Genomic DNA, 19618 nt, shown 5'->3' on the forward strand with positions numbered 1-19618 from the left:
TTTTTGGAAAGCTCTTTAACTCATTGATGAGAATTAAATTGATCAAGTGCTCTGCCAGCAGAAACAAAGTCTTAGTGTTGCAGATAGGTAGCAATTTCCTTCTCCAGCACATGGATAAATGCACATGGAAACATCTACCTATCTATCTACTCTCTCTCCCTACCTACCTACTGTATTTTTCTTTCTTACTCTCTCTCTCTCTTTCTCTCTCTCTCCCTCTCCCTCTCCCTCCCTCCCTACACTCTCTCCCTACCTATCTACTGTATTTCTCTCCCTCTCTCTCTATTTCTCTCTCTCTTTCCATCTACCTATTCTCTCTCCCTCTCTACCTATCTACTGTATTTCTCTCTCTCTCTATTTCTCTGTCTCTATCCCTCTACCTACCTACCTACCTACCTACACACACACTCTCCCTACCTACTGTATTTCTCTCTCTCTCTCTCTCTATTTCTCTCTCTCTCCCTTTATCTATCTACCTACTTAATACTTTCTCTCTCTCCCTACCTACCTACTGTATTTCTCTCTCTTTCTCTCCCTCTCTATCACTCTATCTACCTACCTACTTTGCTTCTTCGAAACCTTGGTGCGTCTTATACTCCAAAAAATACAGTAATCCATTATTTGCTGAGGGGAAAGTGAGAGTTTTTGGAGGTACAAGATCTATAAGTGGCAACTGTGAACAACAAGGATTTCTTCAGATTTTCTAGTTTAAACATTATATTGTCTTGTTCTTTTTGTGGTAAGGAGCCAAAAGCATTAAAAAGCCCAGCTTCTATGCTGAGAACATCTTCAACAAGTACGGTTGACTGATTTCCACACTCTTGCTCTCTCAAGATTGGGAGTGAAGAAACAGTGACATTGGGAGCTAGCATGTTAGCCATTAAAAGTTTAATGTTTTCATCATAATAGACTCTGGTAAGAAAATTTTTAAAGAAAGCTAGATATGCTCTCATCCTGAATAGCATCAAAGAAATGGTAGACTGCTTAAAGGAGAGGAGTATTCACTTCCAAATTGGGATATTTGGGAGCCATTTAACAGCACACAGAGCAATCTGCCTGTTTTGGCAGTGAAGAAGCTGACCTAAAGAAGCTAGGATTGCTCTCCTGGTATTCCGACATCCGTTAAGTCTGTTCATGCAAATTTGGAGAGCAATCTGTTGTGTTTGCAATGAACAATTTAATTTAATGGAGGATACTTTTCTGGCTTCCAAGCAGTGACGTGCAGTGAGGTATATGGCTGTGAGGCAAGCGGACACAGCAGCAGGGCGTTCAGATGCCCCACCACTGTGTCTGACATAGAGGCATCCTGCAGGAGGAGAGGAGGGTGGCAGTTTCAAGCCCCCTGCCCTGCTGGCAAAGTTGCAGAGGGGCCATTGTGTGGGGGGGAGTCGTCTCCTCCCCCCTCCCTCCTTCCCCGCCTCTCTCACCGCACCCGCTGCGTCCGATCTGGGCCAGTTTAGGGGCATGCTTGCCGGCGCCCCCTGGCCCAAAGCTACTGATGTCCTGCAGGCGGCAGGCGAAGCCCAGCGTTTCCCCGTGGGGGCTCAGCTGCATCTCCGACATTGCAATTGCCTGACCTGAGCAGAGCGCAGATGCCGCTGCCACCGCCCACATAAGGAGTAAGCCAAGCAGCCATGCAGCAGCGCTCCTGGCTCAGCGGCACCCTGCAGGAGCCTCCCTCACCCTCCACTCTTTTTGGATGCCCCGCCACTGTGCCCACCATAGATGTGGGATACCTCTATGGTGGACACAGCGGCAGGGCTTTTGGATGTCCAAAAGCCCTGGTGCTGTGTCCGCCATAGAGGCTTTTGGCCGCCCTGCCACTGTGTCCGCTATAGAGGCAGGATGCGTCCCACCTCTATGGCGGACACAGCAGTAGGGCTTTTGGATGTCCAAAAACCCCGGTGCTGTGTCCGCCATAGAGGCTTTTGGACACCCTGTGGCTGTGTCCGCCATAGAGGAAAAACTTCCTTAGACCAATGGAAAGCTTCAAAGAATCAATGCTGGATGGAACCAAAGCCACCATGCCGCCCCGGCGCTAGAGGCAAAAGCCACCCTGCTGCTATGTCTAAAAGCCTTGGCCTGCTGCTATGTCCAAAAGCCCTGCCGTATGTCGAACATAAAAAAAGTGCCAGCTCGTGTGCCAGCAGAGGCGGGTAAAACACACACACACACACACACACACAAATTACTTGCAATAATACAATTACTTACAAATTAATTTTGAATTCGTCCCCCTCCCTCCGACCCACATACCTTTTCCAGCTGTTTCACAGAGGATTTCAACTCTGCTCTTGTCTGCCATGATGAAAATGTAAAAATGTAAAAGGAAAAAGGCAAGAGCTGCTGAGGTCAGGCTGGGTTAGGTGCTGCCAGAGTCTCCAATGGATGACTCTGCTTAACTGTTTAAAAAAAGCCTCTAAAAAAAGTGCCCTCTACAGGAGGAGGCGAGAGAACCACGTGCCTCATCTACATAAGGAATTTTTTGGCTTTTAACACTTGCTTAACTCTGCTCGAGTGATCATAAAGATAGACTAAATGAGGCACGTGGTTCTCCCGCCCCCTCCTGTAGAGGGCACTTTTTTAAGAGGCTTTTTTAAACAGTTAAGCACTAAGTAGAGTCATCCACTGTGACTCTGGCAGTAACTACCTCAGCCTTTTTCCTTTTAATTTTTTTTTCTTTTCATGATGACAGTGGTGACGCCCTGCCTCCCTTGCCTCCCCTGACTGCACGTCACTGCTTCCAAGGAATCTTTAACATTTATAAGTTCCCCCTTTCTGGGCTTTATCAGAAGACAGAGAATTATTCTTAGAGAGCTGTGGCTTTTGACAAGTCCTTTAGCTATTTCTTTCACTCTGCTCCTTATTAGTACACTTGACCTTATTAGCACACTTAGAAAGCTGTGGTGGTACAGTGGTTAGAATGCAGTTCGGCAGGCTACTTCTGCTGATTGCCAGCTGCCAGCTGTTCCACAGTTTGAGTCTCACCAGCTCAAGGTTGACTCAGCCTTCCATCCTTCCGAGGTGGGTAAAATCCCAGATTGTTGGGGACAATGTGCTGACTCTGTAAACCGCTTAGAGAGGGCTATAAAGCATTGTGAAGTGGTAAGATTAAGTGCTACTGCCTGGAGTGGGAGATTTGACTGTGTCTGTTACAGAGGCTTTTGAAGAAAAACAACTATATTTGTTTTCAATGTCTCCAATTCATGTTTTATGGCTGTAAACGTCTCAAATATTGAGATTGCGCTTTGAGGAAGAATTGTTTTACCATAAATTCAGTTTAATTTTTCCATTAAAGCACAATTGAATAATATGTAAGAAAATAAAATAAAAATACAAGACAACATAGATAGTATTAATTTCAAAATAATAATAAATTTAGGGACAAATTGTCAACTCAGTTTGAGAAGTCGTGCATGGACACACTGCCTCAGCTTAATTGCTGGAGCAACAGATTGCTCATAGTTGCCCTGGGGCGGGATAAGAAGAGCCTGTTCTCTGAGTCCTCTTCTTTGTTGCAGCCTCAAATGTCTGTGATACTGTAAAAAATCTAAGGCAACAAGCTTGTACCATTTCCAGACAGCAGACAGCGAGCTATGCGTTGATAGTTGAGTATCCCTGTTTCCCTTTGTGTCCAGTGTACAAAGAAGCTGTGGGAAACACCCCTCCCCCAAGAATGAAATATTTTGGGGAATATTAAAAGAGACAGAATATTATATTTCCCCAAAGGAGAAATGAAAAAACATGTTTTTAAAGGGAGAAAGCAGTCCCGGTCTTCCTGCTATAGGAGAACTCAAGCTGCCTCAACCAAAACCCTGAAGTCTTTAGAGATGGATATTTTGTGCCTATTAAAAGATCCAGACCAGCCTATTCATAATATGACCTTGGGTCAATGGTGTGTGTGTGTATGTGTGTGTGCTGTGCAAGAACATGAATTTATATGTATATATAAACAATATGTATATATGTATATACATATTCTTGCATAGTACACAAATGTGTACCTGGTTTGGGAAAGCTTCACAAAATAATCTTTTTTGCACATGAAATAAAAACAAGTAGGTAGTAATAAGAAGTGTGGAGATGATTTGTGCAATAATTTGGTAATAGTCCAGGAGGAAGCTCAGTGAGGTGATGAGGAAATATATATAGCCATAAATATTGAAAACAAATAGCCAAATTCATAATAATGCTTTTCTTTTTGTGTATTAGTAATATTTAATTCATAATTACAATGTGTTGATGTATTAATAAAAAAGAAATGGACACATGTGGTGGTTTTCTAAATTAATATTGTATTTGAATTTCACATCATTGCTTTATAGGATCAAGCAAGCCCTAAAATCCCATTCAGTGGAAACATTCTAGAGGCATAAATAAATAAGCATTATATAGAAAAAAAAACATTCTAGAACATTTGATTATATAACAGTAGAAATTGTAAATCAGGATCTGTCACATAGTAGATATAATGCAAGGCACAATTACTTCAACAAAATTACACAGAAACATTAACTTGGAACAGTATTGTAATTCATTTAGAATCATGTGACTAGATTTGAGTTTATTTATTTATTATTCTTATAGACCAGTTTGAAGTGACTAAATGAGTTATCAATATATTTGTCATTTTTTTAATGTATCATCAATAATTCTCCACACTTTCAAACCTATAACAAGAGAAAGCATGGTTGGGCAAGATTACATAATTTTACCCCAATTATCATTTGTTTGACCAACAGATTCTTAATTTTAAAAAATTAAATTTGTCTTCAAATAATTTCAGTTCATTAAAAGCCCATTTGTTTAAATAACTAAAGTTATGAAGAGGTAGCAATAAAGCTCATTTTTTTCTCAGAAAACCCCCTTTCTTTATCAAAAAGAAAAAAAAGGAATGCTAGAAATGAAAATATTTAAAGGCTGAGATGAAAATTGCAATGCCAGAGGTAAGGTGAATGTTATCAGAAAAGAAGCCATGGCACTGTCTACCATCCCTCCAAATATCATTTTTTTAATTTGATGCACTGCAACCAGTGACAACAGAGTCTTCTAGCAGAGCAAACATTTATCTGATAGTTCTGATCTTTATGATTTGGTATCATCTGCTACAAGGCATCATCACTGGCATAAAAAGACAGATTATTGCAGGCAGGTTGATTCACTTTTATATTCTGCCAATAGCCATGACCTAGAAGATGTTGGGGCCAAACAGGAGAAGATCATAATTGTCAGGGCTTACAGTCAGTTCGTAATTATTGGGACAATGATAAGGTTTTTGGCATTTGGCCTCTCAACAGCAATAGCCATTATTGGTAACCCTCCCTTAACAACAATAATTGGAACTTGTTACTAAGCAGCATTGTCATAAAGCTTGATGTCACATAACCGTGCCACTTAGCAATAGCGTTTCTGATGCTCTGGTTCCTATGACAATAACTACAGATTGTTAAGCAAGGATGTCATGTGTCACCATTTGCAACATTCTGCCGACTTCTCAATGGACTTTGATTGTCAGAAGCAGGCAAATAAGATTGCAAACAGCAATCACATGAGCACAAGATACTGTGACAGGCATAAAAATAAGGATCACTCATAACTACTATTCAGTGCATGCTATCACAAATTCAAGTGGTCACTGAACAAGTGATCATTAAATGAAGATTATCAGTATTACGCTTTTATCTATAAGCCCACTCAATCTAATTACAGCACTGTATGTTCCTGGTAGTGACAGACAAGTATCAGACAAGACAGAATTTATGTTATCCTTTACATTTGGAATTGAATCCAGCCTTTTGTCTTTTATTCAGTACTCTGTTTTTGTGTTTTCAGAAGTACACTTGCCATTGTTGTGATGTGCTTCCAGGCAAACTGGATATGGGAAGATTCCACTGTGCGGGCACAAATTGCAAAACGCAGCACAAATTTTCCTCTCAGATGACATGGAACAAGATGAATCTTCCTAGCATCATTTATGTTTTTAAGAAGCACTTCATTAAGTTCATTGCTGCCCTAGAATAATGATTAAATATGGAATAATAGTTATTCATGTTAATACATGCCATTCTTGAAGTTGTGTCAGAGATACATTTAAGCCCTTGTGGACCTGTTACAATTTATAAGACAAGAACAACATTGTTCATATTTACGTAGACTGCTTTTCAAGCAATATATATATTGAGGTACTCAGAATACCAGAATACCATTAGATCCAGCTTATTTCATCCAACAAGGCCTAAAGAACAGTTTGTAGACTTGTAATCATTTAGCCTTCTACATGGTATCTTGACCCTTGACCTTTTGGGTTCATTTGAGCTAACCAATGGGATTTTGACTGGTTGATCCAGAGTGGGGAGAAAGCATTTTTGCACATTGAAATGGAACTTTTAAATTTACCCACTTCTGGGGGTGGGGGGGAATCTTGAATCCAGAATTTTTTCTGACTAATATTGTCCTTTCTTGGGACAAAAGATAATATCTGCACAGACACTAATTATTCCTTTTTTTTTTCTTCAATTTGACTTAAGCCTGATTTTGGAACAGAACTAGGCATGGTCACCCTGATATCTTGAAAAAAAGGAAATAGAAGGAATGCAACTCTTTTAATCCTGTTGGATCAATAACATTTCCTAGATTATATTCTATGATGAAGTGGTTGGGGAGGTCAACATGCTACAATGGTTTACTCCAAGTTGAAGGGATAATGGGTTACTCCTAGTTGAAGGGATGATCTTATAAATATTATTCTGTAGGGTACCCTATGGCACTGTTTTATGTCCAGTACTATTTATCATTCCCAGTATGATTCTATGTTTAATATAAATATGACATCTCTACTTTTCTGATGAACTGAATCAGCAGAAATTGAGCACATCCTAAATGCAGGATGTGTTTGAATGCAGTAATGGAGTGAATGAAAGCCAATAAGCTAAAGCAGAATCCCAGTAAGATGGAAACTTTTTGAATGAACAATTTCAGAGTTCAATATTGAAAGACTTACCTGTTCTACAAGGGATAATAATCACTCAAAAATAACATGGATATCATTTGGCATGCTCCTAAATTGATTTATAGAGCCGAGGTGGCACAGTGGTTAGAGTGCAGTACTGCAGGCCACTTCAGCTGACTGCTATCTGCAGTTCGGTGGTTCAAATCTCACCGGCTCAAGGTTGACTCAGCCTTCCATCCTTCTGAGGTGGGTGAATTGAGGACCCAGACTGTGTGGGCAATATGCTGACTCTGTAAACCGCTTAGAGAGGGCTGAAAGCCCTATGAAGCGGTATATAAGTCTAACTGCTATTGCTATTGCTATTGTTGTCAATGGAGTTCAAGAGATATCCAAGACTAGAAATATCAACTCCTAGCCTCTGCCTCTTTACAATCCTATTTTTTAATGAATAGGTTTTACTGAAAGTTATTTTATGTTGATTTAATTAATTTGGTTTATTATGAATTCTGTTACTGTTTTTATTGCAAACTATTTGATGATCCTTTAATATAAAATGTATAAGTATATCAGATAAATTGCTGAAAGTTTAAATTCAAGAGTACTGACTCTTCAGCATCATATAACCCCTGGACACAAGGAGGCATTATAATGCTGAGAGGCTGTCAAGGATTTAATGTCCATGGTGCAAACGAATGTGGGGTTTGCTCCCTGTTAATCCCTGCTTATCTCAGGATAGGCTGCTGGAGAGGATGTCATGTAATCTTTTTGTATCTTCTTAGATATTTTATTGTCTCTTTTGGATGGTGTGTAAATGTGATTTCTGTGTCTGTTGATAGCTGATTTCTCTGAAAGCCAAGTTTCCAGGAATTCTGTAGCATTTTTTTTTTATTTAGCTTGGTCTAGGATGCTCACAATTATCCTGTTGAAACTATGGTTGAATCTGTCCTGAGAAAATATTCTCAAATTACATCCATATATAATTTGTGTGGATTACTGCTCTAAATAGCTTGGTGTACTCCAAATTCATGCCACAGTTTCAGTCCATTTATTTTAAAAGGAGCTTATTATGATAGTATCTTATAAAAACAAATTAAGCAGAATATCCTTTTGTACACATATTCAATAGCAGACCTTCAACTTTGCAGGGAATCTTGCTTCTTCCAAGCACACATAAAGATAATTTTATTCAATAAATACAAATTTCAATCTCCACTAGTAAATAAAAAAGACTGTGGTATAATGCTGAATAAACTAGGATATAGGAAGACTCAGATCCAGCAGGCCTTTTGGCTTGGTTTTTATATCAACCCATTTCATAGGGTTGCTCCTGGAGGAAAAAACTGGTGGAAAGAATAGTATATAAACCTCACTAGATTCTTAGAGGAAATGTGAAAGGCAAGTCTAAATTATAGCATCAGCAATGGAAACCACTGCAACATATCTACTTTTTTATATTCTACAAATAGTAATATAAAGTAAATTCTATTCAATTGTGATTTTTTTTTCAATTGCAGTGTCATTGCACAATGCATTACATATTTACTGGAATGAATATATATATATATATATATATATATATATATATATATATATATATATATATATATATATATATATATATATATATACTGCTGTGTAAAATGGTATTATTTCCCATAGAAAGAATGATTTGCATATGTTTTATAATGCAAATGAAATGCCTAGGTTGAGGTATAGAAGAAGATAAATGAGAGGAGAGCAACAAAGTTCGTGAAAGATGTTTTCTTCCTTTGGACAAATTACTACTCTACATGGACAGGTTATCTATCTAAAGTCTCTAATCTCTGCTCTCCAAGCAGAAATTAGGCATCCAATTCAGAATCATACTTAAGCAGTGATCCTTCTCACAGATGCTACTATTGAGCCAGGTGCTACTGTTTTCCTTTCCTATGTATAGGGCCTTATCTTTCTCACACTGAACTGCATTTTGTTGGATAACAATTCAACTCAGTCAAGATCCGTCTGTATCTTAAGTCTACCTTCTAAAGTGTTAGTGATTTTCTCCAACTTTATGTCATCCACAGATTTGATGAGCACCTCTTCAATCCACTCATCTACATCATTTATAGAGATCTAAATGGGCCCAAGACAGTACCATGAGGTACCCCACTACATGCTTCCCTCCACATAAATACAGTTCCATTGAGGACTAGCCACTTTGTGCTGTTGGCCAGTCAACTGGAAATTTCTCTGGTAGTGGTACTATCCATTCCACATTCTTCAATCTAATTGTTTTATTTCACCTTTCCCATCAAAATGTTTTCTTATAGAGGGAAATTTTTTTATAACAGGTATTTGCTCACAACTGAGTCTGATTATGTAGATGGGTGAGCGAATACTTTTGACAATATAGTGCATGTATATTGCCTTGGATTTAATAGAAAATTGCATAAAAGAAGGATATCTAGCATGCCAGGGGGAAAAAAGCTGCTTTGCTTAATAATGAGGGCAGTCGAAAGGTTAATTTCCTTAATTTTCTTTGCTTTTTATAAACTGTATTCACCTGTTTAATCATATAAAATCTTAGTGTGTCACTACTCAAGCAATAAGCTAATGATCACACACTATTATCTCTCAAAATGAAAAAAAAAATTGGTTAAGGGTCACTGTGTCTAAGGGATGTTTTTTGATCTTCCTTGTCATAATTGGTATTAAGAAAGCTGATTATATTTTTAAGAGTACTGGAAACATTCTATAAAAACTCATACTCAATCAGTGCTGAAAATATAGAAAAGCCTCACTCATGACTGATAACAATTTCACTCATCTAAAGAAGGTGCTGCAGTTTTTCATAGTTTTGACATCAGCCATCTGGAAAAGCTCTGATCACCAAGTATATTTAAGACATTTTTAAAAAAAAGCAAAAAGAATGTCATAAAGGCTAATACAATTGTCTTTGAAGTGTAAAATAAGCTTTTAGAAATAACTAAGATAAGCATTCTACAGAGATCTGAGAAATCCAAATATTCAATTAGTGATTAAATATAAAAACTGATTAATTAAACTGTATGAACGTTACATTAATCCTATAAATCAAAATATACACAAGTCAGACAATAGAAATATCTGCTTTAGCTTTAGCTCTCATTAAGAAACTCTGATTACCTACAAATTATTGTACAAGCAAAGTGTTAAAACAAAGCAAGGGTTATAGGAATTGAAAAATTATCCACATTTACCTTTAATCGGAAGCATACCAACCCCAGTATGACATCAGCACAAATTTCAAATCGATCATCTTCTAGCACCATGTCCTTAAATTCATGTGCTATCCTAACATGCTAAAACAATAAAGATAAGTTATGTCAGTTATGAAATTGGTGTTAATCCAAAACATAAACAAGAATTGCAGAATTGGAAAGAACATCCTCTCCATCTATTCTTTTATCTGCCATGCACCAAAGGTTTTACATGTGAGTCTATGTGTGTTCTCAATCAATCTGTCAGTTCTGCCTGATTCAGCTTGGTGCCTCATAGGCATCCTGCCATCAAAGGCTAAGAAAAAAAAGGGAGGTGAGATGTAAGGGCAATAAAGGTGTATGTGTGAGAGAGAGGGGGAGAGGGAGGGAGGGAGGGAGGGAGGGAGGGAGGGAGGGAGGGAGAGAGAAGGAGAAATAGGGAGGAGGAATGACAGGTGATAAACACCAGAGCAGCCTGGATCTGGTTTGTACCAGCATCCCAAGCCCAGGCACCCTGAGAAAATATGCAGATTTCCCCCAAATGTCTCAATGTTTTCAAAATATTTTTGCAAGTTCTGATTGGCTGAAAATGGACTGCTCATGTGGGGAGGGTTGGGCAGGGGGTGTTTCTGTATCTTTTGAGTGCAGGAAAATTCAGAGCTAGCCTGACTTTACTGCAGTCAATACCTTTAGTAAAAGAACCATTTACTTTAATCAAATAATATTTCTTTCCTGAGATCAGGTTGGGGCAGGTGTGAAATTAGGTGAGTCTTCAGTTGTAGTAAACCCAGAGAAAAAATTGCCTTTATCATGGGGAGCATGCAAACTATGTTAATTCAAAGAACCAACTAGGAAGAGGTCGAAGCCTGGGGAGAGGCATCCTCAAAACCATCTCCTGGAGGGTTAGAATTATCTGAGTGGCTAGGAGAGGACAACCCATCAAGGTCCCTCAGGATCAGAAAAAGGAAGAATGGGAAGAGAAACTCATAGAAATGACATTCATCCTTGGGGGACCTGGTAGCCACCAGCAAGAGTTGCAAATGGAGCTGGAGGAACTGGAGGAACAATCGTGTGCTATGAGCTGGAATGAGAGGACTAGATATTGGAGCAAGTCATAAAGTTCCTGAATGGGCTTTTGGTAACCTCAAAGCATAAGAGGTCCTAATCCGGGCAGCGCACCCCACTGACCAGCCAATCCAGCCACAGTGAATAATGGGGCAACTCCCTCTGCTGCCACAATAGTAGCTGCATCCAGCCTCCCAGCAGCAGTAAAGGCCCCAACACCTGGTCCATAACCCAGCCTGCACCAGCTACAGGGGAAGCACCAGCATGGTGGAGAGGACGCAAGACATCAGCCCTGAGAGTAAAATTCGATGGAGACTCCAAGCATTTGGATTCTTCCTGGTGCAGGTTTGGACATACTTGTAAGAGTATGGTCCAGAAATACACCACCGAAGAAACTTAAGGTGTGGTGCATGACCTTGGCATTGGAAGAGACCACAGCGGAATGGATAATCACCTTCCTCAGTGATGATGCCCCAGAGCTGAGAAACTTTGACCACTTCATGACCGCACTTCATAAGTGCTTCAAAGACTTTGATAGTCAATCGTAAAGCCAGAGCCTGCTTAAAAATCATCATCCAAGGGTGCAGAGAGTGGCCAAGTACACCCGGGAGTTTCACAACCTGGCCTGGCAACTGCCTACCTGGCCAGAAGACATCTTGATCGGATGTTTCTGAGATGGGCTAAATGACAAGGACTATAACAACTGTATTTCCACACACACACCCCTCCGTGGCTGGTATGTGCTAGCAGAGAAAGTGGAAATCAACCTGCTTGATCCATATACCAACCAAGCCGTGGGTGGTGAAGATTCCTCCCTGAAAAGAAAGAGGCTGTAAAACCACAGTCACATGAGCAGAGCCCATGTCGATGATCCACTGGTTGTTTTACTTGTGGGAAGAAGGGGCATTGAGCTGCCAACTGCTGAGCTGCATGCCCAACACAAAAGGCAACTCATAGTCCCGCAAAAAAAAAAAAAAAAAATCAGTGAAACCACCACAGCAAAACTATGAGACTGCCCTGAAGGGAATAGAAATTGTAGAATTCATCCTATCCCTCAAGGTTGCTGGTACAAACTGGATCCAGGCTGTTCCGGCCTTTATCACCTATCATTCCCCCCCTTTTCTTATCACATACACACATAGCTTTATTGCCCTTACATCCTCCCCGACCCCCTTGTGATAGAGATGTTAGTCATGCAAAAAGAAGAAGAGGAGGACAGGGAGATACACAAATAAATGTGTAAGTTAGCGAACAGTTGAATGAGGTTTATCTGGATATCGGTCATGGAATTTTTCAGTGTTTGGAGGCCTTAATAGGTTGGGACCTATTCAGTTTCTGAAGGGAGAAAGTCTTTCCAAGCTATCAAATACTTTTTTCATAAAAAGATTTAGATGAGGGGATAGAGGAGAAACTCATCAGATTTGTATATAGCAAGCTGGCGGGATGGATTCAATACACAGACAGATCTTGATAGCTTTGAACACGGGGCTGTATCCAACAAAATTTAATTCAGTAGTATAAAATGTAAGCTCTTAGCCAGCAAAAAATCTCAAATGCAATGATATAGGTGATACATAACTCATAAGTAGTATTAACTTATGAGCTAGCATTGTCCTTCAGCTGCCAAAAAAAGCCAATGCAAACCTAGGTTGCATCAACAAAGGGATAGTATCAAAATCATTTGACGTGATTGTGCTGTTTTATACTGCACTAGAATATTGCATTCAGTTCTGGTTACCATGATAGGAAAAAGATGCTGAGATTCTAGAAAGAGTACAGAGAAGAGCAACAAAAAAGGGGATTGGAAGCTAAAGGAACAATTGCAGGAACTGGTCTAACAAAAAGAAGGACTATTGATGAATGATAGCAATCTTCCAGTGATTGAGAGGCTTTCATGGAGAAGGGGGAAGGGATCGACTTATTCTCCAAAGCACCTGAAGGCAGGACAAGAAGCAATGGGTGGAAGCTCATTAAAAAGAGAGTCAACCGAGAACTAAGGGGAAATTTCCTGACAAAGCAATTAATTGGTGGGATTTGACCGTAAGTTCTCCTCTGGACAGATGAGGGGGTATGAGCTCTGAAGTGTCTCACATGAACTCTGTCTGACAAACCAGTGCTGAGATCCTTTTTGGAACCTCCCTATAAGGGGGGTGAAGAAGGGGCAGCATCTCATCAGATCCAGATGGAGTGCAATATGTCTCTCGTAAATTGGAGATTTGCCGTCTGAATTGGCTGCACAAGAAGCTGGCTGGCTGGCTGGCTGGCTGGCTGGCTGGCTGGCTGGCTGGCTGGCTGGCTGGCTGGCTGGCTGGCTGGCTGGCTGGCTGGCTGGCTGACTGTATGTATGTATGTATGTATGTGTATATATATGTGTGTGTGTGTGTATGTGTGTGTGTGTGTACATATATATATATATATATATATATATATATATATATATATATATATATACACACACACACACACACACACACACACGCACACATATATATGGAATAAAATATATGTTAAAATTAAATATGTATATTGAAAAGGAATTATAAATACCATCAAATGGAGCTTGCTCAGAGGCTGAAATACACCAAGTAAATAAGATGAAGAGTGCGAAGTAGAGGAGAGAGGTAAGGGAAGAAGAGAGGGATAGGAGAGAGGGCAGGGGGGAAGAGGAGAAGAGAAGGAAGGAATGGAAAAGGGAGAGAGGAGAAGGGAAGGGGAGGTAGAGAAGAGAAGGATGACAGAGGGAAGAAAGGAAGTAGGGAGGAAGAGGAGAGAGGGAGAAGAAAGTGATGGATAAGGTACAAATATGGTGTATGGAGAGCAGAAGAGCCAATAATTGTTTTTGGGAGTTGATGGTAAGACGAATTGATGTAAACATTTAACAATATAATATGACGTTGTTATGTAATAGTATACATGTGGTTATTTGTTGGTGGATGGATGGTGGGAAATGTAAGGATTTATACTCCTTGCAGACAACTGGTCATTTGCACTGTTTTAGTCAGTCTTTGAGGCCAGGTGGAGGTTTATCTGTGTCCTCAGGGTCATCTGAGTAGTGCAAATGGGTGTGGAGCATTGTTGAAACTGTTGAAGAGACTGTGTGCTAGACTGGAGATAGATGGTGTCATATTCCCCCACCCTGTTGAAAGAGGGCTGTTCGATTTTGACATAGATGGCCTCTTTGACCTGTTTTTCAAACCATGTAACTGCTTTATTTGAACGTTAATTGCACTGAATTTTTAAAATCTAGTACAATCAATTATAATGAGCAGTATTTAATAAAGTCAGGGGAGGGCGCCAAAGCTTTGAAGATTTATACTGCAACACAGGATGAGAACTGAAGATATACAATATTATATAGATATAGGACAATACAATGTTCATATACTGCATAAAGAAAGGTCATATATAAATAAATACATGTATATAACTGCTATTTAAAACAACTATTGTTTTATAATTATGAATAAAATATATAAATATTGGTTTGAAATGGACTTTAGAAGGGTTGAGTATGTCTAAAAAATATGATACTGGAAATATATTTGCATACCATTCCAATGATGAAGAAAAAGAAGGGCCAGTTTAGGAAACCTGTAAAATGCCCAGGAACTTTTTAACTAACCAAAAAGATAAAAACAGCAAGTGTAGAAAATGGAACAAGAATTTCTAATGAAGTCTGAAAAAGTAGGTAGACTCCTACTTTTGCAAGAAGAATATTAGAAAGACCAAAAGAAGCAAACCTAACACAACTAAAAGAGATGTATATTATTATTCTAATAATAAAAGGAAAAATAAGGAGTGGAAATTATGCAAGAAAAAGAATATAGGGAGAGAACAGAGTGTTTCAGTGCTAATTTTACTTCATCTTTTCTCCAAAGGGGAACTGTTAAAACAATTCAGAACAATTGGCAAAAGGAAGGAATAGCAAATCAAGATAACTTTTAAGTGCATCTAACTTTCCAAAACAAGACCTTAAAAGTCCCTTTCTATGTGTTCAAAAAATCATGGACAACAGCCATGGTGTCAGAGAGTTAGAGAAGAGCAGATTTTACTTTTCCTGTCTTAAAACAATGAAGCCCAACAGTTTGTATACTGTATTTTGGGGGGTACTATATCTAGGCACAAAAGCATTACATAAAACAGGAAGATTGATTTTTTGCTGAGGTTTAATGGCTGTATTATAGCTCGACTGGTTACAGAATACAAACTTGCTTCATTGAAAGCATATGCAATAGTTATATAATTCTTATGGGACTAAATAATACTTCAACCATGCTGTTCTGTTTTTGGCATATAAATCATCAATCAATGAGGCAGAAGAGAAACCAGAGGAAACAGCAAACAGATCTGACAAGAAGAACCTGACCCCAGTGCTCCTAATTCTCAGCTGCTGCCCAGCCTGAATCATGTCTCTATGAGTTGGATAAAGAATTTTGGATGGTGACTGCATGGCGATGTCCTTGGACAGATCTGGCTACATGAGCTGTGGTGGCATAGTGGCTAGAATACAGTATTGCAGACTAATTATGCTGACTGCCAATAATTCAGTCCTGATCAGCTCAAGGTTGACTTCGCCTTCCATCCTTCCAAAGTCCATAAAATGAGGACTCAGATTATTGGGTGCAATATGCTGACTCTAAACCATTCAGAGAGGGCTGTAAAGCACTATGAAGTGGTATGTAACTCTAAATGTTATTGCTATTGCTACATGGAAGTATGTCATACTCCATGCACAGTCCCTTTCTGCATTCCAAACTGACATATACCAACTTGACTTCCAGCATTTAAAATTCCATCTGACTATATTGGTTGAATAATTTCCATGACAGTTCTTTTAGTCTATATTGGGCTTTATCTCTTTGGAATCTTGATCTGGACTTGGATAATCCTTTGGATAAAATATGGATAAAGCAATTTTACTTAAGAGGACCATACCTTTATAAATAATTGTATATGTATTTTATGTATATGAAATATATTTCAACGCATTTGTATATTGTATTCATGAATACAGTACATCTCAATATCCTAGAGATACAATCACAATGGAATTTACCCTTTAACGTCATGATGGCCATTAAGCATCTTACTTAATAATTCTCCTATCTCTGCTTTCCCCAATGCAATTGTTAAATGAATGTGCACATCATTAAGTGCAGCACAGTGTGCCTCAGGGATAGGGAAGAATTAGGGTTAACTGTATCTAACCTAACCCTAATCCCTAACCATCTCCTGGCCTTCCCTAGGCCTCCCCCCCTTCAAGACACCCCATTCTTCACTTCCTGCCCCTTGGGTCCCCACAAGCCTTTTTTCCTGCCCAATCAGATATCCCCAAGCCTTAGGTCAAATTTTCATCCCAATTTTCATCTCTTTCAGCTCTCTTTCTGATTGCTTTCTAAAAAGCTCCAAGGCCTTCCAGAATGCTGGAATGGACTACTTTGTCCTATCGCTATATGGCATGATTCTAGAAGTGGTGGCAATATTTACAAGTACCAGATTGCAATTCAGCCACAGGTAAAGTGGCGGCTGCTTCCAGAATTGCACCATGCAGTCAAGGCACAAAGCAATCTGTTATGTATTGCTAACATAGTCTATACAGCCTTTTGGAAATGTCCAAGCCCCAAGTTTGTCCCTGGACCATACAATGTGATTCCAGAATTGTGTCATGCACACAAATTACAAAGTAACCCATTCAACCACTATGAAAGGCTTCAGAACTTTTCAAAAGTTAAGTGAAGAGGAGCATGTGGAGCTTGTGTAGTGAATATCAGTCCTAAGACCAGCAGGGAACTTTTGGTGGGGGGGATGCTTGCAGGAATACAATGTAGGGGGGAATATAGGTTGGGAAGGTGCTGCAGCATCCCTGCCATCAGTCATAAGGAGAAATGAAGATGGGTAGGCTGCAGTAGCTGTAACCTCAGGACTGAGTCATATGTAGCTTTTCAGAGTCTGTCATAACTTTCAAGTGACTGATTGTAAGTTGAGGACTATCTGTATTTTTCCACAAGCAGCGCATCTTTGTTTGCATGTTTATAAAATTGCATCTCAAAATTCAGAACTATAAATATCAGCATATAACTGTTTTTGATGGACATATTACATTTGGAGTCTGCATTAAACTAATTTTAGATAATATGTGAACTAAGCAATTTTTCTTCCTGCCCCATTCCTTTCTGAGTTTTTAGTGGTAAAACAAAATATGCTCACCTTGCGGATGTATTCTTGTAATCCACTGACACCATACATTCGGAATACAAACCACATTTTCAAAGAACGGAATCTTCTACCTAAAGGAATCTGCCAGTGCTGGAGATAAAACACAAATGACTTTTATTCAGAATGGAATTGTCATCAAGAGGAGTAATAGATTAAACATTGTCAGATTTCTTTTTTAAAAAAGTTAAAATAATAAGGAAGAATCAAGAATCTGAAAGAGCAGATGCTCTGTCAAGCTGAAATTGTGTAGGACACAAAGGAAGGAGCTATGGCACAGGCAGGATACAGAGAACCCAGACAAACTGTGTTCACAACTGTGTTCTTGTCTCAGGCATCTTTTCTCTAGTCTTTCCAATACCTGAAGAGCGAAGTTTTGATTGTATCCAGTCCGTTTGTTTTACTTTGGCAATTGTAGAATATAGAATATTATTCTTGCAGGGAAAAGAGTACTTACTCTATAATCTGTAATGCATCCTGTAAAAGGTTGGGGGTGAGTGAAAGAGAAAGAATTCAATATTATTGTAAGTGTGAACTCATTATTCTCCTTATGATACTTCAGGGAGCTTGATCCATATATTCCAAAATCTTATACAGCAAATACACCTCATCTTCAATGAAAAACTTAACCAGTATAATGCGCAACCTGTATAATACCTGTAATTCGATTGTCTATGTATTTGGTAGAAAGTGCAAATCAGACTGTATGAAATACATGCATAGAAAATCCACAAATGCTGTTTCCCTGAAAATAAGACCTCCCCAGATAATAAGCCCAATTGGGCTTTTGAGCGCATGTGCTAAAATAGGCCCTTCCTTAAAAATAAGCCCTTCCTGAAAATATTGCAACATGTAGCAGCCATGAGATGATGATGCTCACCGTCTCCTGCACCTCAAAAATAATACCTTCCCAAAAATAAGGCCAAGCGCTTCTTTTGGAGATCAAAATAAGTCCCTGTCTTATTTTGGGGGAAAACAGTATATACAAGTAAATGATCCCATGCCAAATTTTCTGCATAGTTGAAGTTATTGTTAATAATATTTAAGAAAATTTTCTTCCACTGCAACTGAACCTATACGTATCCAAACTTTAAAATACTTAAATGTTTTAAGTATTTAAAATACTTTATCAAGAAAATTAAGGAATTATACAATTACATATTTTTATTTGATATAAAACTCTAATCCTAATTCCAGCATTATATTTCTCTATTAGACAATTTGTATAATCCTTTACTCAGTAGAAAGACAGTTCTATTAGTAAACCTATTGGCTTATTGCAATCACATGCAATATATTTAGAATACAGAATAATAGAGTTGGAGGGGACCTTGGAGATCTTCTAGTTCAGCCCACTGCTTGAGCAAGAGACCCTATACTATTCCAGACAAAAGACTATCCAATCTCTTCTTGAAAACTTCCAGTGATGGAGCACCCATGATATCTGGAGGCAAGCCATTCCACTGATCAATTGTTCTCACTTGGGAAATGTTTCCTTAATTCTTGGTTGAATCTCTCTTTCATAATTTTCCATCCATTACTCCTTGTCCTGCCCTCAATTATTTTGAAGAGTAAGTCAACCCGCTCTTCTCTGACAGATATTGGAAGATAATTCTGGAAAATATTAAATCCTTTAGACTGAAAACACTGGAGTAAGTATGTAGGGGTGAGTTCTGGCAGGCACTATTGCTGGTTTGCTCATGTGTGTGCCACACTTGATGCACACTGTGCGTGCTTGTGCAATGCAATAAAAATTGTTCTGCACATGCGCAGAAGCAAAAAGACAAGATGAAGGAAGGCGGGGATTGACGTCGTGATGACATAACATGCAATCTTGGAGCTCCAGGACTGCTGTTGATATCTCTGCTGCTGGACGGTCCTTTTGGACCTAAACCTTCCCATAGAGATGGCGATGGAGAAGGGCATGTCCTGCTGATCTCAGGGACATCACAAAGTCCCTGATTGATCCAGGAGAAGCCCTTTTTTCCAGCGAAAGAGAAGCAGCCATTGAAACTGCACAAGGTCAGGACAGCCCCTGAATGGAAGAAAAGCAGAAGAGAGAGTGTGTCGAAATGGTGAGATAAATTTTAAATTAGAGAAGAGAATACCCAAAAAGATTTAAAGTAAAATTAAAATTGAAGACAGAAGAAAGCAAGCGCCGAATTAAGCCTGG

The 19618-nt window shown here is 39.1% G+C and overlaps 1 protein-coding gene across 2 annotated transcripts in view; it reads right to left on the minus strand.

Moving 5' to 3' along the window:
• Positions 1–4275: 4275 nt before the first annotated feature.
• The window catches only part of DDC (dopa decarboxylase), a 65287-nt gene continuing 49944 nt past the window's right edge, over positions 4276–19618 (minus strand). For both annotated transcript variants that reach the window (XM_032236739.1, XM_032236738.1), the window contains 4 exons: positions 17903–17922; positions 17440–17538; positions 10168–10269; positions 4276–6012 (listed from right to left, as the gene is read on the minus strand). In XM_032236739.1, coding sequence (XP_032092630.1) covers positions 5803–6012; positions 10168–10269; positions 17440–17538; positions 17903–17922 — 431 coding nt within the window. In that variant the 3' untranslated portion in view covers positions 4276–5802. The remainder of the gene's footprint in view (positions 6013–10167; positions 10270–17439; positions 17539–17902; positions 17923–19618) is intronic.

This window comes from Thamnophis elegans, chromosome Z (assembly GCF_009769535.1).
Source record: "Thamnophis elegans isolate rThaEle1 chromosome Z, rThaEle1.pri, whole genome shotgun sequence".
In the NCBI taxonomy this organism is placed as follows: domain Eukaryota; kingdom Metazoa; phylum Chordata; class Lepidosauria; order Squamata; family Colubridae; genus Thamnophis; species Thamnophis elegans.